We start from the raw sequence: 27,614 nt of genomic DNA on the forward strand, positions 1-27,614 counted from the left end.
CTACTACTACTACTCCATGCAAACGTATGCTTGCCAGCCGAAGTCTGGTTTTCTCGACAGAATCGGCAGGACAATTGCATCGCAGTGCCAAACCAGACATCACCGGCGGTGGAAAGGCTGCGGAAAAGGCAACAGCGATGATAGTTGCTACGGCAGCGATGTTGATTGCTACAAGCGGCGGCAGCAAGGCTCAGAGAAACATTATCAAGGGCTTCTCATCGAAGGCGTTGAGCATTATAAAGAACCTCATAAACGACATCTTCGTGCGTATCGAGCTGGACAAGCCCGCCGTCTCAGAGCGTTTCAAAGTCGTCACCAAGTAAGTCAGTTCCTTGTGAATGAACGAGGACGTAGCTCTACTTGAAACGGCCCTTTTCAGGGCCACAGTCCCACTCAAAGAGGAGAGGAGATTTCGTAACGCGCACGCCGGAAATCAAAATTTTGATATAAATTTCCACTTCACTGCTACTGATGCCACTGTCAGGTAATTTATGATTTGACGCTGGAACACGATAGACGTCATCCATTCTAATACATTGTTTTGCGACGTCTCCCTGCAAGGAGCGCATAGGCTGCTACCGACAAAGAATTTCGCCCGTCACCAAGTTATTATGATTTGCATTTTTTTTGCAAATTTTTGTCTCGGCTCAACCTCTCTCGTGTAAAATTACGATTTTGTTTCCAATTTCTAATAATAAACAGCAAGAATACCGAAATCAGAATCTTGGGAAAATCTCATTTGACTGTTAACGCAACTCAATGATGTGAGTCGTCATTATTGCACATAAATTTGGAGTGTTTACTTCCCGCGCTTTTACTGCTACCTATTCCAGCTTTCTACCGTCGCCAAGCGGTTGGGATTTCTACTTTGAAGATAATATTTCGGCTCTACCTTCTCTTGCGTACAATGGTAGATTTGACAAGAATCGATTTTGATCCACAATGCGTCTTCCTAATCTCTCGTAGCAAACAAACGATAGTCCGTACCTTGCGTAAAAATTTCACTTGACTTCTGCTGCTGTTGGACAGTCATTTGGTAATTTTCTGCTAAGTAGCCACTATTAAGAAAACATTTTTAGTGACGCCACTGGTATCCGGGGACCGTAATCGACGCCATTTTTACAATCAACCCTTTCTTTTCATAAAATTTTGGTCCTAAGAAGAACCGATTTTCTTTTCACAATGCGCCACTAACAGTAACTAGGAGTGATAAGAAAATTATTTTGAGCTTTTTAGTGGAATGTCTTCACTTGTCATAAGACGAGTTAATACAATCCCATTGAATTCCACCACTTAATTGTATCTTGACAGATACGTATTTCGACCTCAACAGTAAGGCCGTCTTCAGTGCCTCGTACTTGACTCGACTTAACTAACTAGGTAACTAGGAGATATTCCGCAGATTGCTGCTTTTGACGATGGCCTCTCGATCCGCTTTCTGCTGAGACTGCTGCTACGGGCATTATCGTTGTGTCCGCTCTCCGAGAAAACTTAAATGAACTGAGGATTAGAGTCGAGCCCGTAAGTCCCAACAAACATTCACTAGTTGAACTAACATCAGTGTGATGATTTAATTCAGCGCTGTGTTGAATTATGTCTGTACTATTTCTTATCACAACTTCTGTTAAAGCTTTGTTCACACAATTTTGGCGAAGTTATACAATCACAACATCTTATTTTGAAAAACAACTTTATTAACTGATTCGTTAAGCCTTCAATAAGCATTTTACTAAGCCTCAATTTAGCTACATGTGAATTCTTCCAAAATAATAACGCATAGAAGGTAACATCAGTAAGATCTCCAATGAACGTATTTTGAAGTAATTTCTATTTTCATATAATAATTTTAAAATTTTCCTAAATCGGGTCTCGAACTGCTGTCATTTGATCATCCGCCGGTAACTTTGTCATCCGCGCCATCCTTGATTTGTTAGATAGGATTCACTCAATGCATAACATAAATAATCTTATTGCTGAATATGAATCATAATCGGACTCTTATTCAATAAGTCGATCTGTCAAAATACAGTTTTTTAATAACTGTACAAGATTTTTATTTCAACCATTGTTCAGCAAATCATAACCATCGCACTTTAGGAAAAATACGTAAAAATAATGTCGATAAACGATAAAATAAAATCCGTCCCCAATACTATTTATGAATTTATGAAAATAAAATCAATGTATATTCGGCCTACCTCAGAATCTCTTAATAATCGGTTGCGATATGAATGTCAAATGCTAAGATTATTCCAATTTCGTCGCAATAAAGATCAACATCCATGCGATAATATTGGGATTCCACGCATCAAAGATTCAATAATTTTCCGATGTTATTCAACGGCGTTATGTCCGGCTTTTAGTAAATTTAGTTCCGCATGAATGCATGATTTTTTTATTGCTTTATTGCAGTTTTGTTCGTTATAATCTCCGACAGCTTAATAAATCACGAATATAAAAAGCATGTCTTGAAAATAAATCATTATTTTCCATATAAATCAAATTTCCCAGATCTATAGTATCCATATTTTCTCTCAAACTTAAAAAGCATTATGTTTTTTCCCACTGTGCGATAGATCAGATAAATGTGAAATCCAATGGTTAAGAAGGACAAAGGTTAAGAAGGATGTCAAATGCCTGCTTATTAACTTACTATTCAAACTCAATTCGACCACCCTTTCAAAGCATCACATCATAGTCGAACAGAGAACTTTAAAAATCATTAGTTCAGCACATTGTTAAACTTCCCCAATGTGCTGAAATGTGATAAAACGAAAACGTAAGTTCGACTCCAATTAAAGGTAGTAAACAAATAAATAGGCCATGTCGAATATTAGTTAGATTAAATGCTGAAATGAAATCTGTCTAGCAAATTATTCAGCATCCATTTTATTCAGCTACAAAGATCACAAATAAACAATAATTCAACCTAGATGCTTATTCGTAGCTTGTCGTTGTTTGTTGGGGTTGCACGATTTTGATGTCTGTGCTTGCGATGCACATACGCGATTGGTTGGTTTACCGATTTTTCAGTGCCTGGTAAAATTCATTTTTTCAATAGTTTAGCACCTTGAATGCATTTTTTCGATAGTTGAGCAAAATCTTAAAAAGTTCATCGATCGATTAATACCAAAATATTTAAAATCGGTTGAAAGACGGCTGAGTTATTAGCCCATACTTCCTGACCACTTTTCGTGACAGTCTCAGATTTGAATCTACAGAATGACCCCCCTATCTTCCTGAAGGACGTTATCCTACGTCAAACAAACTCAAAAAACCACGTGGTTCTGGAGCTACACCCCCCGCCCCTCACCCATGTGGCTTATCGTCCTAATTTTCCAGACTCCCCCTCCCCCATATATAACCACATGGTTTCTGGACGGTCCCTAACTGATTCCTGATTATTATTGAATTTGATAACGATCAGAAATTGCGTTCAAAAGTTATGGAGAAAAATGATGGATCCAACCAACCGGTTGGTTTATTGGCGAGAAAGGCAGTGTTATTTATTACTAGGTGAATTTTATTTCGGTTTTTATTGATCAATCTGAAATCCTCCAATATTAATATTTTCAGAGCTTTTAAGTTTCAAGCGGATTTTCCTCACTTTCCCACCCACTTCGAACTTATCATTGAACGAGAACAGCCTCCAGCATCAGCGACCATCATCAAACGAACAAGCTTGGAAAGCTTTTTATTTATACACCTCTACACACCTATGTATTGCAATGCGGTTCGGGCATTTTACTCTCAGCGCTCTTACGGCATCGATTGTCGAAAATCACATACACAAAGACTATAGGGGAAAGTAGAAAAAACGGACGTTGCGCAAAATGCATTAGCGATCCGATAACTGCAAGATTGTTGCAATTATCGAATTGTAGTTAAAAAGCATTGCAGTTAAATGACTTGCAGTTATCGAAACGTCTACTGTAACAGCCAAGATGTGTGTGAGTCTTCTGCAGCCCATTGATGAAAAGTTCTGCAAATTTATTGTATTTGAAAAACGGGTATGAAATGCAGCAACTCAATTTATTTGAAAATGGTCATTGATCGTTGGTCTGAGATCACCTAATAATGTCAACCATTATGCACCAGCAATTGGAAACCTCTGGTCCGTGAAAATACTCATAATCGTATTGGTATAGGGCGCTGCAGTCTCGCATATTATGTCGTTTGAGACTTGATTCGTCCCGATGGCAAACTCATCCCCCAGACCCCCATACGTGGTTCATCAGAAAATACAGTGCGCCTACAAGGTGCGGCAGTCGCCGCGTCAGACAGGCCCATTTTTGGATATATGGCTCCCGGCACCCCCACTGCACCATCGGTGAGGTTCCTCTTTACGCAGTAGGCAATGACATCATCGGAAGCCGTTCAGGAATATTCATTAGCGAATGGAGAATCGCAACAAATCGTATTCAAAGTGATGATGATTTTCTTAAATGATATTGGGGTTAAAAATCCTTACATCCCGTGACTGAGGGAGGTGGGTGTAATGCAATAATTGAATCAGGGTCCACGGCAGAATTGGTAAGCTGGTTAGCATTAATTTATGTGCTTTACCCGATGACGTCTTTGCTTTCCTTATTTTTACGGAAGCTTCCAGCTGTTGGTGTATGAGTGAAAAGTAAAAAAATGAAGAGAGATCTGTGAACATATCAAAAGCATATGGCTGTAGGATGAAACGCTTACACAGAAAAGCATTTTATTCTATTTATTATTATTTTTATCTCCAAAGGCTAAATTTCCATCAATTTGATTTATGAATAGGTATGTGCTAGAAGGGGTCATCCAGACATCTGTGGACATATTTTCTACGATTCTCAAACCTCACTCCCCTCTGCAGTTCTTAAGCTTTAAGCACATATGATATTTTTGTATGAATAATTTATAAAATTTGTTAAAACAGGTGGACTCATTTCTGTAATAACCACATGTTAATTTTGTTCTCATATATTTCTACATTCTACATCGACCATGTAGAACATCCTAGATACGAATAAACATACTATTATTGTCTATCCGGAATAAATATATACCGCTTTTTATACCGAAGTTGGATTTTTCTCCAGATACAGGCAACTTTCCCAACTTCGGAAGTAGTGCGCTGGATTCGCCTGAAGATGCGCTAAACAACGCATCAATTAGTTTGACAAATAAAACTCCGGAAAAAGTTCGGTTCGGAAGTCCCGACTCCGAATTCTAACTTGGTGCTACGCCGACAATATACGAAATTTAGGTGTACAAAATTCTGTTACTATTTTGTATGGCAAGTTTTGGTTAGCTACCCTATTCTGTAAAGCATGCCGGCTCACCACCACCACACATTTGTATGAGCTTTTGCATCATGATGGCGGTGCGCGACTCTCTCGGCTCTCTCGCCACCAAACGCCGCGCGCGCGGCGGCTGCCGCATCGTTCGATCATCGATCCGCGAAAACCCGAATCACCACCCGGCGGCATCAGCGTGTTGGTGGTGGAGACCGTCCGTGATCCCGACTGTGTTGGTGTGTGCGAACTTCATAAAACCCGAACCCAGGGGCGTTGTCGGCAAGAGAGCAAAAAGCGACTAGTCCACTTCAGAGCAGCTCATTTAGTGTGTGATCGTCAAGGAGTACAGCTGTCTCGGCGTTCTTTGTGTCTTTCTGTGCTCTGAAGAAAGAAGCAGCAGAAAAAATAAGAGTGAAGTGTTTTAAGAAAAAAACAGCTAAAAAGACAAGGTTTTCGCGTTTTCGTGAAAAACCCGCAAGTTTTAAAAACTCGAATCTAAGCAGCCCTCGCCAAAGGCTACCCAGTTTTCTCAGTTTTATTTGTTAAGAAACAAAACCCTATTTCAAAATGAGAGAAATCGTCCACATCCAAGCCGGCCAGTGCGGAAACCAAATTGGAGCCAAGGTGAGTGCGATTAGTTTCGATTCCGGAACCGAATTTGCTCCATCGAGAAGACAATGGATGTGACTATGTTTTGGGACATTTTTAACTTCGGGCGAAAACGTGGATGAAAAGTGCCAAGTGTCGGACCTAACGGGTGTTGGAATTCCATTGTGTGAACTGCCCGTGTTCCAAAATGGCTTCCCACCGAACGATTGAAGATGGACATTTTTTTGTTTCAAAGGTGTTGAATTCCAACATGGAATCGATTTTGTGTGGATCTGCAAGAAATACGTGGCCCGAAGAGAAGGAGCTTCGTACTTCAGAGTGAGATACTTTTTTCATGTTCGGGAAGACGTCCGGTTGAATCGCTGATTTTATGTGGCGTGGCGTGACGCAAGCGCATTGCGAAAGTGGAACGAAATTTGCAGTTCCCCAAGTCCGGTGCCGTCGAAAGTATCGAGCAAATCGATTCCGGTCCGGCAGATTATGGGGAAAGTTCTAACAGATTTTTTTTCCTGCTTGTTCTCCGAATGGTGTCGATCAGAGCCGGTTTGTGGAATTAATGCCGCACCATCCATCGCACCACTACCACACTATCCTCTAGTGCGATATAGCGCGGGTAGAGTGTACCCCGGCTTTTTTGAATTCGACGGTTGGCCGAACGGTGCGGGAAAACGCTATTTGGTGTGCGAGAGAAGCGCGCGCGGCTTTTCAATTTAATCCTCCCCTGATGGTAGCCCTGTTTGAATGCTTTCCAACGGTGCAAAGCCTACTGCTACTATACTCTTGGTAGGCGAAAAAAGGAGGTTAGAGGTACGGGAATTTGAGGCGGTTGTGTTCGAATTGCACAAATACAATCGTCGTTGGCTTGCGGGGGAAATTTCCGTTAACAAACGATATTTTTGCATGAAAACACGCGCGCCTGGTGATAATCGCCGTGTAAGCGACTCCAGATAAAATCGCAACTTGATTGATGATTATATCGGTGTTATGATAAATATCCCCAAAAAATCACAAAATTTGTAGTCATTTCGTGTTTTTAAATTGATGGTGTTGGTTTGATTGTTGGGGGAAATATTGTCAATATGCGCTTCTCAAAAAAACTTCTTAATTTAACGGTGAGTTCATCCGAAAACATGTATTTTCGTAATGTTTATCAATATTCTAACATATCAGTCATATGGTTCAAAAAAATTCCTTGCTAAGAAACAATTTTATTTTAAAATTATGTTTTCATTCGTAAATAAACAATGCTGGGTAATATGCACCACAAAAATGATAATTATAATACAGTATTGACAAGATTTTATCTACCCCCGAATTTATCACGTTTTCTACCCGATTTTATCACGTTCCACGTTTTCGACCCATTTTCATCCCAAAAAGTTAGTCGTTATTTATGTAAATATTGCGACATTTATCCCAAATAAATGATTGTCACAGTCGAATTTCGCACAAGATTTTGCATTCCGTCAAGGTTAAAGGGTATCTAACTTTTCCGTACAATGTTAAATCCGATTTTGTTACATTTTCTATTTTATCATTCCAAAATTCTCCTGGGGTGATAAAATCGAGATATTTCACTGTATGCCAATATATTTCACTAAATAAATTGTCACACTCTTCTGCGTAAGAATAGTGCCTCTATCTTGACATAAGACGTTTTGTAAAAATCATCCAAGATAAGTAGTAGGGTGAAATACGATCACAGCAATTCAGAAAAATAATAAATTTCAGATATGCAAAATCTGTTGTAGTATATCTTCTTCTTCTTCTTTATATAAAAATTAGTTTGCATTTCCTTTGAGGCAATATAACTCACACACAGATGAACCGATTTGTAAGGTTTTCTCACTAATCGATTCGTCTTGGGATCCACAGTGTTTATATGTACAAAAAGTGGGCAAATTTAACGGGAAAAGTTGAAAAAACCATCAAAATACAACATCAGGGCAAGTTGTAAAGAAATCCAACGCGATTGCACAAAAAACGATTCTGGAGTGCGGCGTTGCAATCAACTCTGAAAATGACATTTTGATCGAAAAACATAAATACAAATCCGAGCAACGCAGAATATCTTCTGCTGGTACTAAAATGAATTTGCAAGTCCTCCAAGCCATTTAACTCACGGACGGATTGACCGTTTGGAAGATTGTCTTACCAAGCGATTCATCTTGGGATTCTCAGTAAAGTTCAGTTGATCAACGATTTCATGAGTTTTGAAGAAAGCAACCAAGCTCGAACTGAAATCGATCTAGAGTGCGACTTGTGCGACGCTGCAATCAACTAAACGATTGACAGTTAGATCGAAAATAAAATCCGTGCGAGATCGGGTTCGTCAGGTTCGTCCAGTCTAGAACGGAGTTTGCATTTCTTTTGAAGCCATAAAACTTAAGAACGGGTTGACCGATTTGCAAGATAGTCATTTCAATCGATTCATATTTGGACCAGCACTCCAATTTATATAAAAAGTTGATGAATTTGATGAGGAAAGTTGAAAAATTGTCAAAATACTAACAGGACGCGTTGTGAAGAAGCAACGCGATCACACAAAAAATTGATCTGTCAAATAAGATCGTTTCTTTTTGTTGTCAAAAAAGTACGAGCAGCAGGGGAGAAACTTCGAGCGAGTTCAACTTCTTATTAGACATGACTCTGGATCACAAAACGTAGATCCCTACTTGACAAACAAACGTTTTTCAGCTAGATTTTATCAAACTAGATAAAACTTAACAGATTTATTATTGTCATAGGAAAGATTGTCCTCATTTTCTAAAAAACAGTTACGTTTACTCGGCATTAGCGCCCCAGTTATTTAAGAAAGAATGCACCTGAATCCCAAAAAAAAATATATTCGCACTGTGTATAAAACTCGTTTTTAAATTTCAGTTCTCACCAATAATGTTGAAAGTTGATTTCGGAATGTTATGCAAATCAGGAACAAGATAAACAGCTACAGTAGAATTCAAAATAAATATCGAACTGGATTTTAATTCCAATCGTTCCGTTTTGCATAATTATTGGAATTTCGCTAACTATAAACAGGAACCGAAATGGCGTGCCATAACTTAAAGTTCATCTGATAAATTTGATTTTTTTCAAAAACGAGTTTCTTTAAATTGGTATTTATGTTCTCAAACCAGCCATGATGATCCCGACGACCCAACAGCTATTGACGTTGTAGAAAAGGAATACCGTGCAAACTCAAACTTCGGACGCTTAAGCACTTTCTGATGTACAATCATCCTGTTAACTCACATTTTCAATCACACCGTTTAAATCACCATTGCAATCACTAAGTACAGTATTCATCTTTTAAATACGTGTTTAGTATGTGCAAGATATTGCGATGAATGTTTGCAATTTATGAAAATGTCCGGCTTCTGTTTGATTCAAACCTCGGACACCGGCGAGGTTGTATTCATATTTCGGACACAAAGATTCAAACTTCGGACACCTAATTACACCGTACCGGGATAAATAATTGAAAACAATTTTCACTGCACAGTTCAGACTGTCTTTCAATCATTTCATCGCATTGATTTAACATGTCTTATTAAAATGTAACTATATACTAAAACAAGCGAAAACTATTAGACTTTCCGATTCAGCTTCACGAAACATTTCGATGAAATATTTCAGAAAATTTCCCATACGAATTGAAGCGTCCGAAGTTTGAGTGTGTCCGAATTTTGATTATCCACGGTACAAAAATTGCTTCGCACGTGTCTTCTTCTTTTTGCCCATCATTTACCTTTGCTGCTGAATCCATTTACATTCAAATTGTTGCAAAGTCTCTGTTTCTCTTTCCCACTTTCCACCTTCTATGCTATACCGGTGGTGAATGAGAGTGGAATTCCAAATGGGCCTTATCTGTGGTCTCTGGGTATCATGTTTCTTTATTTGCTTGCGCAAACAACGAGCTAAAAGACCCCAAAAAGAAGTGAAACGACGAAAAAGTACGTTAAAGTGCTTACGTTGCTGTAATGCGACAAGCTGACAGAAGGGCGTGCAGGTGACGCGCGACGCATCCGTTGAGCCCCGGTATGAAGTTTTTGAATTTCGAGTGTTGTTGTGGTTCCCTTTTCTAGCAGTTTCTACTCGGAGGGCGCTTCTATCGGGACGGATGACAACAGCTGTGGCAGATGTTTTCGAATTCGTTTTGGCGTTTCTCGTGTTAGGACATGAAATGAGTTTTGCTGTCGGTTTGGGTAATTGTTTTTGTTTTTGTGTTTCAAATTGACTTGAAATAGGTAAAATTGGGAAGGAAAGGACACTTTTGACTGATACGTAACCCAACTTAATTCACCGAGTGCTGATACTGCCTTTCTCGCATTCAGCCAAGACACCAACCTTATATGGCGCTTATATAGTTTGATTCCATTTTCTTAATAACTTTCAAACGCAATGGTCGATCGTTATTAAATTCAATAGTGATCAACAAGGCTTTGTCCCCTGTCAAATGCAACTTGTTGCGAGAAAATCGGTTAAGAATTACTATATGAAAAAGTGGCTAATGTTTTTTCACACATACACACGGACAGACAGACATTTGTTCAGTTTGATGAGCTGAGTCGATTGCTATATAACATCATGGGTCTCCGAGACATCATGGGTCTCCGAGATTTTATAAGATAGTAGTATAGGAGCACTCGTTGTCAAACTACAGCTTACGATTTTCATTTGAATAAGAGGTTGTGCACAATTATTGTTGTATGTGACTACTTGGCGTAATAACCGAAAGTGAGCAAGTCGCCTGGTGACATAATTTTGGTTAGAGCATCTCTATATTAAGATCTACAACGATACATGTTCTCAACCACAGCATATTAGGCTAAGGTTTGTGCCATATACCCTATAAAAATATTGTGAAACCAAATTTCTATGAAAAAGTTGAAAAAATAAGAAAAAAAAAGGTTCTACGTTATTAGTTTATCGCATTTATGCAATTGAACATATAAAATCTTGTACTTAGAATGAAAGAATCTTAAGAAAAAAAAAGTTTAAAAAAGTCTTTCTTTTTAATGATTTTCTAGAAAATTATCTTGAACAGTAATAGGGAATATAAATGACGTCTTTGGCATATTTTGTTCCTCTCTGCAGGAATTCCTTGTCCCATGACTTGATCAATCTTGTTTTCAAATTTCAAATAATTAGTTTGATATCATTGAAAATCGCTGAAAAAATCATATCGTTATTTTCCCAATTCGGTAGTCGCATCAAAATATTTTTCTGCGTCTCCAATGCTATTTTCTGTTCATATTCAATTATCGATAAAGCTTTTAGGGACCGTCGTTAACGCTAGTTTCTAATTTTCAACACTAAACCCATCAACACCCGCATAAAAATCATAAAAAAGCGATTAAAACTTCCAACCTTACCGAACGTCAACTGACACACCATTTCGAGGCTCTAGTCTCGTTTCTATGCAGACGACGGGACACATGGTAGAAATCTCCCCCAAAAAATCCGAACCACATGCCGTTCTTGAAGAAATCCAGATCGGGTAACCGCGATACCGACCGACTGCGACGACGACGACAACGACGATGCTGATGGAAGGTATCGTTGTCGCGGGGGTCTCTAAAATTAGCACCTTTTTTGGGACGCTTCAGTGCTAGATAAATGTGCGACATCGGCAACAGCCTTAGAGCGGTGGCGGCCTCGAAACGTTTTTCGTCCCTCCTTTTTGATTCCGTTGTGGAAATCGATCTCAATAAGGGAAACAGACATTAGAATGAACACCACTCTCGATTGAGCAGAGTTGAAGAAAGAAAACCCAATTCCGTTGGCGGCCGTTCAGCATAGTTGCGGCCCCGGCTTCCATACAGTTACTTTTTCTGTTACTTCAATCGAAGAGGCCGTTGTTGTTGTTGGTTGGACGTCTGACGGTGATAGAAGCAGCTGCGAAGATGTGATGACTGCAGCACGCTGGAATGCGCCGCTTCGTAGCCAATCTCGGCAAAGTGGGATGAAAAAGATAACTGTACTCGTCGTCGTTGGCCAAAGCGCGGTGCTGAATGCCATCGCCGTTGAGTTTCTGACTCAACTTGTTCGGCCGGCACGTTCTGCGCGTCGCCTGGCATTTGTGGTCGGTTCGGGGTCGGTTTCTTGAAACCTGCCCAATGACATGACATAAAATGACAACTGCGCCGCCGTTCCGTATTAAGATGACGGAGGCTGCAGCACCGTCTTTGGTCATAGTGGAGGACTATAAATGGAAGGTTGAACGAAAAATTATACGTACTCAACCTTCTCCTCAGAAAAGCGCAAGGGCTGACAACTCTGGCCATTTTGAGTTGAATGTGTTGTGGGGTCGGCCTCGCGCAGATTGGATCCGTCGAGAAATGTTGTTATTAAAAATGTTTAGCCGGCTCATTGGCCCCCTTTCGGCTTGTTATGATTTATGTTTGTGCCTGGATCGGCCCGTAGGGATTGGTCTCCTTTTCAGGTTGGTCCGATCCGGCTGGGGAAATCCATTGTTCGTTCCGTACGGCTGAAATCGTGGGAACAGCACTGAGGAATGTTGTCAGTTTTGTTGACGTGAGCCTTTCACCGAGCGCAAATCGAATTGCGATCATGCAGCCCTATTCCGTATTTGATCCCGTTCATAAGCGCTATTAATAAGCGCCGGGGACGGTCTACCGCGAAAGCGATTCCCTTTCCATACCATCCGGTGGGGATTCATCACTTTCAATTTATTTCCTCTCGCTCACGTTAGGATAGTGTCGTGGATTAATTAGAGCATTAATGCTAACAACCTAAGTACGAGATTGATTGGTACTGTTAGCGGGCGTGCCCCTTCTTTTTCGTGCCGCTCACTGCACGTCATCGATGCCGTTGGCAGAGTCATTAAAACGAAATTTTACAGACTCAAATTTTACACTCCAATACCCTCGCTTTCGAAGGCGAAGGCGCCGCTCGAATGGAGAGGAACGATCGGTGATCGGACCCTGTGTGCGCGGCATTCACTCCTATAAGGTTAACTCTCGTTGATCACTTCTTCTTGGGAAGTGATTGTCGGATTTATTTTCAGATAATGGTTTCATTCATGAGACAGCGTCGCGCTCCTCTGAATGAGTCAGAGAAATTTCTGGGAGTGAGCGACGTGCATCGATGCGATCATATCTTTTAAAATAAATATCGGAGCGATCACGTTTCCGTACAAAACACATCTCAAAGTGCAGGCAAAGATTTTTCCCTAAGGGGGGGCGCACATAACATAAACTTCCGAAATTCAAGAGCTACATCGTCTTTCCATTTTCGAACGGAATGCTGCTGCACTTTTTCGGCAGTGGAGACCCGCAGAAAAGAGAAAGTTTTGTTATGGGTTCCATGGCGCGTGAAATGATCTCACTAATAGGGGTGGAAGGTCGACGAGGGTCGGTGATCTTACCGTCGAACCTTTCGGTTTCTTTCACCGATCGAGCGCTTCAAAGTAAACGCGGAGAGAGGTTTCGTTTATGAACCGCGCATTGCACACATTCCAAAAATATCCATTTTCCCTATCTGTTTGGCTCGAAACAACTCTTCCGGACTGCAATGCAGCAGATTGTTGTTGTTTTTAGTCGGTGCGGTAGGAAAAAAATGCGGACAATTTGGTTTCCGTCACGTTTTTTCTCACTTTTCTTTTGAGAAAATTCGCTGGTCAAGCGCCTGTTTCCGAGCGGTGTTCGTGTATTGGCGATCAACTGCAAAGACCGGCTTCGCAGCGTTGATTTTTTTTCTATATTTTGCCACGCGGCATCTTCCCAATTCGGTTGTGGGAAATTCGCAAGTGAAATTCACCCGCCACTGAATTATGCATTATCGGCGTTGTAGACCACGGATATCTTTCCGGTTGTTGAAAAAGCTGTCAGATTGTTCCCACGATCGGTCTCGATCTACGCGTAGGATTCTGTTTGCTCCAATAATGTAACCAAGTATGAAATACGACTTAGTAAAATAATATATGACACGATACTAGGATCGTGATCTTTGGGCAACTTCCATAAACGTCGAATTGGGCTTCACTCTGGCACAGTATAGTCGCTACGCCCACATCCAGAGAACTAGTTTTCCCATGGTCGTCGGCTTCCATGCAATAAACTATCTTAAAGTTGAAAGCATTTAGGCGTAAACCCACGGGCAGTTTGTTTTTTCTCCTTCGAGGAGCTCAGCTCTCTTTTGACGGCTGGCGTTGGCGGTGTGGCGACTTGAAGTATAATTCAAGCCTCCTCCTACTCACGTGCGCTGATTTGAATCCGGTCCGCTTGCAGCGCGGAGTCGGTAGTCGGGCTATAAACAGTTAATTCTAGCCTTTCGGTTGTTGTAACACGGCTCAGCTCAACCATGAAAGGAATGAATATTAGTCGATTATCTGCCGTCGTTCCACGCCGGCTCTCATCGGAAGGAACGAAGCCATAAAAGATGGATGCAGTCTCGAAGACTCCGCCGATCGTTATTACTTTTTTTTTCCCTCGTAGGTACGGACGGGCACAAGTCCGTGAATTGTGTAGTTTCTACTTGATCAAGCAGCCCACGCCACACCCTGATGGAATTGGCTGCTCGGTGCGTCTCATGGCTTGGAATGGGATTAAGTCGACGGAGACGACGACGACGACGACGTGGCTTCTTTTTGATCATCTGAGACCGCTCCTGAAATCAGAGCAAAGTCATCAGCCCGTGACCGGCTGATGAGCGGAGCGATCTAATAATCTTTCAAGCAAATTTGACTGCCTTAAATTTCGACGCAAGCGACACTGCCGTTTGTGGGGAATTTTCGATCGTTCATCAGCTCATAAGTAAAGAGAAATTCCGGCCCATGTAATCCACTCCGGACTGATGACAGTAATTTATCAGTTTTCGCAATCTGCTGCTGCAGTGCCGAGGCACCTGTTGAAAGCCCCAGTTGTTGTTGGTCACCGAAACAACTTTCCCATGTTCCGATTTTTTTTCTCGTTTCACCATTCGCGAATCGGTGGATAACTATCGAGCGAGACACATTTTGTGTAATGCTCTCCTCCATGCGTATATTGGAGGTTGGTTCGACGGTCCGACGGACGTGTGTATATCGAAAGAATTCGGTGGACCGTCAACTATACTAAAATTAATTGATAAATGAAAGTGATTGAACGGACAGAGAGAAAAGCCGAGGTACTTAAGGTCGGACTGCACTTTCTTTTCGTTTAAGATCTCACATCTTTTGATTCAGAAGGCGATCAAGTTTCGATTTCGTTTATAGTTTAATCATCGGTTTAATAAACCATATTATGTATGTATAGTGGAAATGGAAGCGTTGGCAAGGTGTTGGTAGGTTTCGACCTATGATTTGTAGGGGGTCTTATAACACCGATTGCGTTCATATTTGTTCCACAGGATCTTTGCAAGTCAAAGGACACTGAAGCGGAGACGCCTGTCGGAGTCGTAATTTATCCTAATTGTTTGTTTCAATTTTAGTAACAGGAAAACCAGGCATGATTGGAAACTGCAGTCTATGCTTAGTAGAAACATAAGCATGTACCGTGTCAGCACCATATTCTGCCAAGTGCAAACATGAGGCCTTATTCTGTACACTTTTGGTAGCTTACGAACATTTAAATATTGATAGTGGTTCCTGATAGCCCTCATGCGTGAGTAAAAAAAATTATTGGACAAATGTCGAATATAATAAATTTGAAGATAAATAAATTGTACGCTGAGGCTACTTTTTACACAATCCAATCTCTTTTCCGGTGGTTTATTCCCGATCTCGTTCATGTCTCGACATCGAGGAACATTCATTACTCGTCAACAGATGATCCCAGGGGCAAAACTGACTCGTTTCGCCTCGTTTTGCTTATTTGGGGACAGCTCGATATTTGTACCAGGATCGAAGTGCTTACGCGTTATCTGGCCTCGTATCAACCGATCCGTAACAGCAGACCTCCTGGTCCATGTCCTTTCTATACTAGAAGTAACCCGGTTCAGGATGTATCTTCAATGGTTTTACATTCTCCATTTTGAACCTTCGAACGAGCTTTCATATGTACGCTACTTGATTTATTTTGTAACCGGCATCGCACTTTTCTACCTCGATTTTCAGGAAATGGCGAATGTCACCGAAGTTTGATCCGGTGAAAGACTTCAGAAAATTGATTTGAACCTACTCCTCGGTCTGCATAACGTTCAGCATATTCTAGATGTAAATGATGATGTACTTCATCTTGTCGTTGGATGGGTTGGCTTTGAAAACGGTTCCACACGAGAGAGGACTGTTTCAATCCGTTGTTACCGGTAGCGTACTCCTCTGGCTGCTTCATGTAGATGATGTCCTTCAGTTACTCCATTTAGTTACGCCGGTTAAACTTCTGCATGCCTTACTATGGACTTTCTCCGGTCACTAAAGTCCGGAACGTCACGTGTTTTGACACCGGAACGAAAACGATTCTCGCCTTAAGCCGCACAATAGCTCCTTACACCTAATTTTTTTTTACCGGGATCTCAGCAAAATGGTCAACTTTTACCGAGATTCGCACAGCCGTGCCCCAGCAAACATGTTTTTTGCCGAGATTTCTGTCAAAATTGCTGGAAATCAGCAAATAATTTGCCGAAAATCAGCTAACAAACATTATTTTTGCCGGAATTTCAGTTTTTTTTATTTTGCTGGCGCACGGCTGTGGGGATTTTTGCCGAGCTGCAGAAATAAAAGCTAAGTGTGCTTGCTCGTTGACCTTCGTAACAGCCATTTACGTCAAATGGGTGTTATATTCAGAGGAACTAGAACTAGCGTGAAACTCGTCATCCATGGCAGCCTGTTACTGTTTCGCATCGGTACTTGGCATTGCTTATGCCGGTGTCCGAGGATCATCGGACCATCTGTAAGAATATGTGCTCACTTTCAAACGTCACCACGTGACACTAAGACCGAATTGGTCCACCAGATTGGTGGAAACGGATGTGACTGTGCGCTGTTGGTCCTGGTCTTAACACCTCACGTGACATCGGTGGATATGAAGGTTGTCGCTAGGGGAACATATTGATCATGTTTCATGTCTCGTCTGAACCTTGAAGGAAATCTTCGCCGCCGCTTAGGTATATCAACTTGCGAAAACTCAGTGGCGTCGCGTAACCTCACTTTTTACCTGTGCACTGATACAAAAAATGAAAATTTGGATATTTCTCAAGCCCGAATGGAAAATAAAATGATAAGAGTTGTTTGAACTAATCGAAATCTAGTTACTCTATACATTTTCGCACGAAAATTCCTTAAATTTAAGTCCAGTGCACAGGTAGATTGAGGTTAGGGAAACGCCACTGCGAAAACTATTCCATGTCTGACTCGCCTTCAGCTCCAGGTCATCGGCTTCATGAACATGCATTTATTCGCCAGCTACGGCCGCTTTATTGGAACCCTTACATCAGGATCGTGATTCAGGTTGACGTTGGATCGTTGACGTTGACGTCAAAGGATCTGATAAATAGATGTAAAAAAAAATTATCCGCAGTAGAAAAAGCACGTTCTATCAAACAATTCACCACGTAACGGCCGAATTTTTGAACATATCAAAGTAGCCTTTTCTCTGTTTGAATGTTTATCTTAGGAGACTATCTGGCGTTCATTTTTTATTAATAATTATTTGCGAGCGTCTTAGGGGAAAATGTTACACAGGAAGATAATTTTTTTAAAACAGTGCTCATTTTTTGTTGCGATTCAAAATAAGTGGAGGAGTAGTTTTTTACGCACGGCACAATACCCAATAGTGGAGGAACTAAGCCAGTTCAACACTTATTTTCTAAAGTAGTACACATCTAAAAGTTTAAGGCGTCTATTTCACATCAATTCAAAAGTGTTTTAGACACACTGAAAAACCGCTGCTCTTTCCTTAAAATATCTCTCCTAAATCCTTGGTACCCTGTACCAATAGTTGTGATGTTTATTTAATTCTGTTTCGTTAGTTGCATATCCCATGGGTTTCACATGGGATATTCAACTATAAGAACACTACCGCAACTTTTGATGTAATGATGATGTAATGACAATAAAATAATAATGAATATTGATGCTACATCAGGATGTCCAGAAATCTTTCTCAATAGAGAACGAACAGAACGAACAACGATGAAAAAGAGGCAAAATCCTCTTTGAATCATTATGTATGGACCATGTAAACAAGTTCGAGAAGCTATACGCTTCGTTCTCGCTCAATTTTCGTTGGGGACCATATTTTTTCGCAAAGGCTGTGAAAACAAGTTTAAATGCTCTCTTAACCTTCTCCCGCCCATGGTGTCTGCAGAGCACCATCAAATTTTGCACCTTTATCGAATTGTTTCAATAACAAAAAGCAACATTTGGCACATCTTTATGGTTCTTTTAGACTGCAAATATAATCAATTTTGAGTACAAATAGTTAAACTATTGAAAACAATCAATTAACTATTGATTTACAATCAAAAAACTTTTTTCGTTTCGTTTTCCGCTAATTTAGGCAATGCTAAATAACGTTTGTTCTAGCATTTTTCTCAAAGATGATTGCTTCCTATTTGAAACTTTGAAAAAAGTCGTTGGTGGAAAAGGGTTAAAAGTAATTTATTATTAGTTCATTATCATAACAGCTGGCAAAAAAAACGTCTCTCATGGTATGCTACATTGCTACATATCGTTCTTTGATGACGCACTCCCGCCCTCCTCTAAGGGGCTGTAAACTTATTACGTAAGGATTTATTTGGCCTTTTCACCTCCTTATGTAAGATTTTTTTTTAAAATAAACACTAATTTTAACTTATAAGCCTAAGATAATGACAGCCATTAGTGCTTACCTATATTGGTTTACATATTGATAATCCGTACCGATGTCCGTTCCTAATATTTCTTACTTTTCGGTTAAGTCGACGCGCTCCGTCTTGCCTTGAACTTTGTGTATTCTTTAAAGTCTTGATTCGTTTTTTTAATAATGCAGGGGGCACCTTCCTCGTCGCATCGTCTATAAATAGTCATCACGAAACAACTCCCACCTAATCGTGGAACTTCTATTGTCCCACCCACGTGGTTTGTTACGGAGTACAATCGAACACTTCGGCTGGATTCGAAGCTGTCGACATGAATCTCCAAGCACCAGTGCTGCACTCATCAATTAGGAATGAAGCGGGTATGCATTAGTGGATCTGCTGAACACGCTGACTGATTGGAGTGCTGTGTAAAGATGAGATTTAAAAATGCTAAACGCAATGAAATCAGATCTCTGTACGAAAACCAATTTGTATATGGAGAATCGAAAATATGTTTGAACTCGTTCGTTAACGTTCCTCAGAAAATCAATTTATGTGTCACCGCCGTTATTTTGAAGTGTATTATGCAACTTCTTCCGAGTTTCTTTAGTAGTTTTCGCATTCAAAACGTGACTGTAGTTCGTAGAAGCCAACGATCGCATTGTAGCTACCATTTCTACATTTTCATTCGTTTCCAGGCAATCGTGAATCATCGCGAATGAGTGACATTCACGTGGCAAAAGCCCAGGTATACTGCCGCTCTACGCATAGTTGTCCCATGTTGCCTTTGATTGAGAAATTCAAACTCGAATCAATTAATCCCATTAGTTGTAGAATCGAATAGATCTGAAAAGTTTCCCAATATTTTTGGAATCTTTTAAGCAAAGAAAACTCGCTTAACTTTTCAAAAGGACCTAAGTAACATTTTTTTCATGAATTAATTTGAATAGCGCAATCAACATAACAACATGAAAGCTGTTGATTGCAGTATTCAAATTAAATCATGAAAAAAAATGTTACTTAGGTCCTTTTGAAAAGTTAAGCGAGAAAACATTTTCCTGGAACATTAAATGGATCACACTTTATGTAGACGTTTTCCAGCCTACATTATTGTTAGCTGATCATTTTTTGTGGGACAAGTTCGGGGTTTTTCAACAGTTCCAACACAGACAAAGTTCCAACATGGGGCAATTATTCGTAGAAGGGCAGTAATAGTTCTCACAAACTTTTGGTAATCAGCAATCGGTAAGCCAATTCCGCTGTTCAGAGAGCCTCTAGCAGCTACTGATCATAGAATTCTTCCGTCATTGTCTTCACCAATGTGGCCGCTACCAGTAGGCAATTCGCTGTTAATAGTTCTGCTCAAATTGTGGCTTAATTATGGGCCCATAACCAGGTTAATAAAAGAACGTCTGTGTTCTACTTGATCGATAGATAAAAAGTGAAAAAGAGACAATTTATTCCAACAAACTCTAATTACGTTACTAAACATGTAAGAATCGCTGGTTATTGTGTTTCATCAACGTAAACATTAGCAAAAAAATTGTTCTACAGAAGATAGATCTGGGATTTGTTGACTACCGACTATCAAGTTGCGTAATCGACAAATGCATGATCTCAATTGACAAACACAAAAAGATAGATTTTTATTTTTTTCGATGATCCAATTCTATCAATAACTAACGTTTGGGTTTGGATTTCCACCCGTCTGTCGCGTCTATGCGTTAAAGCAGGTCTTTTTGTGAATCGTTTCGTCTGTGGTGACCTTTCTTGACCACAGTTGGGGATTTTATTTCCTCCATTGGAAGTCCATCCATTCAACAGAGCTAATGGCCTGTTCAGATTACGCCGTTTGTTTATCATACAGTCGCTTCCATATCTCGATATTGAAGGGACCATGAAGATACGGAAGAGATCGAGAAATGGAAGGAAAATTGAAATGGTTACTAGATTCAAAAAAGTTCGTTGTTGTGAAAAACGACAACAAAACAAAATTTAATGTCGTTTCCCATGTGGCGTCGCGTAATCTCACTTTTTGCCTGTGCACTGATACGAAAAACGATAATTTTGATATTTTTACAGCCCAAATTAAAAATCAAAATTATCAGAGCCGTTTAAGCTAATCAAAATCTAGTGATTCGATGCATTTCGGCACAAAAATTCCTCAAATTTCAAACCAGTACACAGGTAGATTGAGGATAGGGAAACGCCACTGTCGTTTCCTGTTGTTCATGTTTTTGTTATTGCCCAAAGATGGTTTAGCAGTCCAAAAAACTGAACATATCGGCATAAAAAGAGTGATTCCTGAACAAAATATGATCAGAACCCATTGAGATAATTAGGGAGATGTCGAGATAGAGAGGATATCGAGATGTGGAAAGCCCAAATATATGTGAATTGAAGGGACTGATGAAACCATCGACATAGGGATTGAGATCAAGTTACGCTTCATCATGATTTTTATTATAATTAATGGCGTAATCTGAATAGGCTATAAGTCTGTCGGGAAAGACACTCTAAAATTTGCTATGAATCCGCAATATTTTTTCTTAATTTGTGACTGGGCTCGCTATTTAATTATTTTATTACTATGAAGACTCATGTACAATATGACTACCCTTCGGCTAGAGGATGAACTTAAAATAAATCACATTACTCTTTGACAGTGTTGCAAGACACGTTGGGTAGTCGGAAACTTTCAAACTAAATTGTTAGATCATAAATGTCACGAACTGAATAAGAATAATTTATCGTGCCTATTTTGGTTTAAACCAAATAAATATCAGCGTAAACATCATATTTCCTTATCTTTCGCGGACGAGACTGCATAAAAAAGCTGTAAGCCGCTGTTGCACCGAACATTGACCTAACTGGGGCTTTTTATCTAAAGTAAGCAACAATATCCGCTGATGGACCATGAACATGTGTTTTTCCGCTGTTCACGCTGTTTGCAAATTTTTAGCCACATGAACTGCATCGATACACCTACATTTTTGATGTTTACACTTCTTATCAGCAAATGCGAGGACCAAGCGACCCATCCATCCAGCCCGGTCGTCCGGTGCTGATAATATTGAGTAACACCTTCTAAATAAATACATCGTCGCCGGAATGTTTGGCCCCATCAGCTGCGTGTGCTATTTGCTGGTCAAACAGCAGCAGTTCCATAATGATGTCGTCGATGATATCATAGTCGTTTTCTCGAAATGAACTTTTCAACAATATTATTCTCGGCTGATAGATTGTAATAGCCGAGTGCGGTTGCTGCACCGCTGAACAGAACGAGAATTAAGGTCAAATCATTAGGGAGGCTATTTTTCTCAATGAGCGTTTCTGCCGTCACCATCGGTTAATTTGACACCGGGAGCGCTTGGTCGACAAATCGTTCGCGCTGGCGACGGCCACATATGGTTCTCTCGTGGCGGCAGTAATTAACATTTTTTATTTTAGTTTCTGCATGCTGTCCTAAGCGACAAATCGCGTTTGCATCAAGTCAGGTTCCATTCTCGCGCGCCGGACTGACGTAATAAAAGAATTGCTAATAAAATTGTATCACTCACGCCGTTTTGTTTGTCGGAATATTGTGTCATTCACGGGCAGGTAATATGGCTGCGTGCGCGCGTGTGCGAATCCGCGTAGAATGACATCATCCGCCGCGCCACCATTTGTGTCAGTATTGACCCTCACGGTTGTGGGCCCAGGTGTGGGGGCGGCTGGCGGCGACGGCGGGCTCGCTCCAATGCAAATTCTTCTCATTTCCTCCATTTATGGTTATGGATGTGAGTGAATTTATTGCCACGAGCTGCTAGCTCATTCGTTTGTGCACTTTAGGCAGCTCCGCCGTGGGGGAAGATCGCTAAGGGTTGGGTTGGGGGTAGCGGCCGGAGCGCAGGGGCGAGACATCGATATCTCATCGAGTAGCCGTGTCCTCGTGAAGCGGGTTTTCAAGTGCCCTGGATACCGCATAGTGGTTCGTGTGGGTGACGTGGCTTGCCCACCTGTGTCTTGTTGGCTGGGGCTAGTGGGCAGGCATGTTCCTTCCCCTAGCAGTCAGCCCACACACCTGGCGATGATGATGGCATAAGGGAGCGAAACAAGCTTTCCAATCATGGTCGTAGTTTCACCATCTTTCTCCATCACCAATTCTCCTCTTCTTCTAGTTGGGCCTTTCGCCGAACAGCCACCACTCTTCAAGCATCGAAAACAATTTTCTCCATTTTATCGACCTGTTCGAACTGTACAAGAAACCATGGCGAGAAAGTCGGAGCAAACAAATCCCCAACCGGCGCGGTTGCTACTAGAATATAATTACCAAGTGTTGATTCGAAGGAAACGACCCCGTGTGGTCCGATTTTTCCTTCTGCTGGGCGACCCATCCCAGAGATCTCGTGACGGTGATGATGGTAATATGACGCTGATGACTCACCGCATCCTGATGGGAGGTTCAACGGCCCATTTTTTCCGCACTCACAAAAAACTTCGCATTATATTCATGAGTTCACACATGGATTTTTGCAATGGGGGTAGCAAAATGGATTCCATAGTTTCGACACATACATTCCATGCGCCCACATGCATTGCATGAGTGTTCACACATAGTATCCATGTGGGTCATAGTATCCATGTGTGAATTTGTATGCAATTAAGTATGTGCCGACACATGATATGCATATTTCAAAATACATGGATTTTTGCCATAAAGTATGTGTCGATTTTCCTGAGTGCGTACTGTGGTCCGACATGGCAACAGCGAGAACGATGACCGACTGCAGGGTCTTTTCTGTGCCGTGAGTTTGCGCACTGCAGCAGGACGTTTGGTCGGTTTCGTCCTCTCTTGGGTGGAAACAACGATTAGATCGCACGAACACGCTCTCTTGCGACATTTATCGACCAAACGGAATCCTTTTCTTCGGTGGAAATGGAACACGGGAATCGAAGAGGGGGAGGGGCGCGACATGGAAAATTCATGACTCACCGTGTTCAGTAAATCCTGACCCCACCGTTTACTGTTGGGTGTTAGCTTGTCCCCGTTACGGTCTGGCGATGCCATTCTGCTCAATTGGAAAGAGGTTAACGTCTATGTGCCTGCCTATCGCGTGTCTCCTCGGCATATTCATGGAACTGCGAAAAAAGGACGATGTCGATGAGTCATGCACCTATCACGGGTTGAAGTGCTTTGTGAAGCACGCCGGTGGCGACTATTCTCAGACAACTGCACTAAAATGAATGAAAAGGAGTTTATTATCTTTTTGTCGTTTTGGAGGGCAAAGCTATTAAATCAAATTATTGGTTGTTTATGACGCTAATAAAGCTTTTAATGGTTGCAATAATTTTATTCAAAACTGATGATAGAAGTTTTTTATGTTCTGAGAGATAAGGAGTCTCAAAAACTAAATTCGGTTTAAATTTCAGATCAACATTAGATTTACTTCGATTTTCGTATCGGATAATTTCGAAATATAAAATCTTTACAACGTACGTAAGCTTTTGTGTTATCGAGTGCTAAAAATTCCCATTCTTAAGTCTTAAAACCCTTCAAAGCGGATGGATTACATTCCAGACTGGAGACACCATAACTTAAATTGATTTTTTTATATTTAACCGAAGAAAAATTCTGATGCATGTATTTCAACTGACTGCAAATTTGTCATCCCAGGGTGAAACTTGATTTGTTTGCATCATCCAGCATAGTCACTTCTCTAGCCTACTCTCAACGCGCATTCAATTCTATCCTCTGCTACAAAGATGACTCATCACCATTATTTTCTCTCTTCTCTCCCCCCCCACAACAGTTTTGGGAAATCATCTCCGACGAGCATGGAATCGACGCCACCGGAGCATACCACGGCGACTCAGACCTGCAGCTGGAACGCATCAACGTGTACTACAATGAAGCCTCCGGCGGCAAATACGTGCCACGCGCCGTGCTAGTCGATCTGGAACCCGGTACCATGGACTCCGTCCGCTCGGGACCATTCGGACAGATCTTCCGCCCGGACAACTTCGTCTTCGGACAGTCCGGTGCCGGTAACAACTGGGCCAAGGGACACTACACCGAGGGCGCCGAACTGGTCGATTCAGTGTTAGATGTCGTCCGCAAGGAAGCCGAATCGTGCGATTGCCTGCAGGGATTCCAGCTGACCCACTCGCTCGGCGGTGGTACCGGTTCCGGTATGGGCACACTGTTGATCTCGAAAATCCGTGAAGAATACCCCGACAGAATCATGAACACATACTCAGTTGTCCCCTCGCCAAAAGTATCAGACACAGTCGTAGAACCCTACAACGCCACCCTCTCAGTTCACCAGCTGGTCGAAAACACCGACGAGACGTACTGTATCGACAATGAAGCCCTGTACGACATCTGCTTCCGCACCCTAAAACTCACAACCCCAACCTACGGTGATCTGAACCATCTCGTGTCTCTAACCATGTCTGGAGTAACCACCTGTCTGCGATTCCCCGGTCAGCTGAATGCCGATCTGCGAAAACTGGCCGTCAACATGGTTCCCTTCCCACGTCTGCACTTCTTCATGCCAGGATTCGCCCCACTGACCTCCCGCGGATCGCAACAGTACCGTGCCCTGACCGTTCCAGAACTGACCCAGCAGATGTTCGATGCCAAGAACATGATGGCTGCCTGCGACCCACGACACGGACGTTACCTGACAGTCGCCGCCGTTTTCCGTGGCCGCATGTCGATGAAGGAAGTCGATGAACAGATGCTGAACATCCAAAACAAGAACAGCAGCTACTTCGTTGAATGGATCCCCAACAACGTCAAGACCGCCGTCTGTGATATTCCTCCCCGAGGACTGAAGATGTCCGCCACCTTCATCGGCAACTCGACCGCCATCCAGGAACTGTTCAAGCGTATCTCCGAACAATTCACCGCTATGTTCCGTCGTAAGGCTTTCTTGCATTGGTACACTGGCGAGGGTATGGATGAGATGGAATTCACTGAAGCCGAGAGCAACATGAACGATCTGGTGTCCGAATATCAGCAGTACCAGGAAGCCACCGCCGACGAGGATGCTGAATTCGACGAAGAACAGGAAGCTGAGGTTGACGAAAACTAAGCTAATTGAGCTCTCACTCACACACACACGAACCTGCCTCTCCTCCTGTACCAATTTCCCCCTCCCCTCAAAAAGGGAAACTCTACTCTCTCATTCCAAACAAATTTCCTCTATCTGCGCCACTTCTACTAATCCTAAAAAGTACCATCTCAAAGAGAATGCAACGTTCTTTTTTCGAAAAGAAAAAACGAAAAAGTATCGATCAGGGAGAAGTCACATCATCATCAAGCGAAAACAACAGCAGAAATTGTAAAGAAACGCAGCAGCAGTAACACCAACAAAAAGCCAGCGCAGCAAACAAAAAATCCTACAAACAACTAAAAAGTCGAACAATAGCAAGAGAAAAGTCGCAAAATTAGTAACCACTGCCAGCTCAGCAAAAAAGAGAAGAATAAAAGTGAAGTAATTTCAAAAAACGGAAAAACAACTAAAATCAATTTCCTCTTGTTTGATTTACTCTCCTTCACTTTACATTTTTTTGCTTCCCACTTCCCCCAATAAAAAAAGAAACTGCCATTATGCTACGTACACACCAGTCAAGCAGTTCGACGAACATTGACTCCACCCCCAAGAAAACGCTTCGGTTGCTGCTTTGTTGGAACGTGTGTGAAGTTGTTCGAACAACCATTTGACAGTTGGCAGCTCGGTTGGAAAAAATTAAAACGGTTTGATTTTGGTTTGAGTTGTCGGGGGTGGAGTCAAGGTTCGCCGAACATGTTTGAGCATTTGTAGTGAAGTTGCACAAACCCCCATATATTTTTTGATGGTTGGTGCTCGAGTTGGTGCTTCGGTCGTTCGTGTGTGATATTGTTGGTCGAATAAATTGATTGTTCGTGTCGGTGTTGATAAAAATTGATGAATGTTTGAATAAACGGGAGGTGGAGTCAATGTTGGTCGAACTGCTTGACCGTGTGTACGTTCCATTACGTTCGCTCGGTTGTTGCGAGTGCCCATTCCACCAACCAACCAACCCGATCAATCGCTCATCCACCTCACCAACTGATTTGTGTTTTTTCGTGTTTGCATTTTTCTCCCCATTCCCCACAATCTCTTTGGAAACAAGAAGAAAAAAAACCGTGTTCGTCTCTCTTCACAGGCTTGTGTGCAAAAGAGATGCAAGATCGTTATAATCGTATAGCAGAAAGTATATTACTTTTCTTTTACAATTATCGAAGCGCTAATCTTCTTTTATTGCTAATTAAGGAAATTGAATATTTAAATCTTAACTTTAACCTAATTATCGATTGGAGCCAGACAAAAATTTAATAAAAATTAAAAAAATGCTTTAACTATTGTTATTTACACACAAAGGAGGAAAACAACTAACTTGAAAGGGAAAAAAAAGACGAAAGATCAAATCGTTCGTTCCAATAATTGGAAATACCCAACGGATCAGCAGCAGCAAAGGAAAGGCGTGAAAATAACGGCTAACTCCATATAGCGGAATGTTGTGTGCGGTGCTGCTGGTTGGTACAAAGTTACGATAGTTCCGTTTTTTTTTTTGCGTGAGGAAGAAGTTATGAAGAAAAAGGGCGGTCACTTCATGGTGACCCAGGCAGCCAGAAACAGGCGGAAAGTAATAAAAGAAAAATCAAATCATAATCTTTATTCTTTTTTATTGGCGGTCACCACGTGACCCCAAAAACGCGAGGCTGAAATATGATGACGATCTTTAGTTTGTATTGCTTTTTGTTGGATGTCGGCTCTCGTTAACCTCCTCCTCCGTTAGATCGATTGCATGTTCCGCTTGGTTGAATTACGAAGGTTTACTTTCCGCTAGTTGTCCTTCCTCTGTTTTTATAAGCTCCAATTGCGATGAATGAAAAAAATATTGATGAGTTGAAATCCAAGAAATTACCAGTTAGAGAATGTTATCTTCGATCCAAAGAAATCGTACGAGTGAGGTAAGTAGGGGTAATCGGGGCAATATGGG

At 41.4% G+C, this 27,614-nt stretch overlaps 1 protein-coding gene and 1 long non-coding RNA gene across 2 annotated transcripts; one reads left to right on the top strand and one right to left on the bottom strand.

Annotated features, from left to right (window-relative positions):
• Positions 1 to 5,559: 5,559 nt before the first annotated feature.
• LOC134223645 (tubulin beta-1 chain) lies at positions 5,560 to 25,893 on the top strand. The gene is made up of 2 exons (XM_062702832.1): positions 5,560 to 5,897; positions 24,395 to 25,893. The coding sequence occupies exons 1-2, from the start codon at positions 5,841 to 5,843 to the stop codon at positions 25,679 to 25,681; spliced, it is 1,344 nt and encodes a 447-aa protein (XP_062558816.1). The 5' UTR covers positions 5,560 to 5,840; the 3' UTR covers positions 25,682 to 25,893.
• LOC134223646 (uncharacterized) lies at positions 25,878 to 27,277 on the bottom strand. Its single transcript, XR_009982652.1, has 2 exons — positions 26,599 to 27,277; positions 25,878 to 26,191 (listed from the first exon to the last, which is right to left on the bottom strand). It is a non-coding gene; the product is annotated as an uncharacterized LOC134223646 (long non-coding RNA).
• Between the last annotated feature and the right edge of the window lie 337 nt (positions 27,278 to 27,614).

This window comes from Armigeres subalbatus, chromosome 3 (assembly GCF_024139115.2).
Source record: "Armigeres subalbatus isolate Guangzhou_Male chromosome 3, GZ_Asu_2, whole genome shotgun sequence".
In the NCBI taxonomy this organism is placed as follows: domain Eukaryota; kingdom Metazoa; phylum Arthropoda; class Insecta; order Diptera; family Culicidae; genus Armigeres; species Armigeres subalbatus.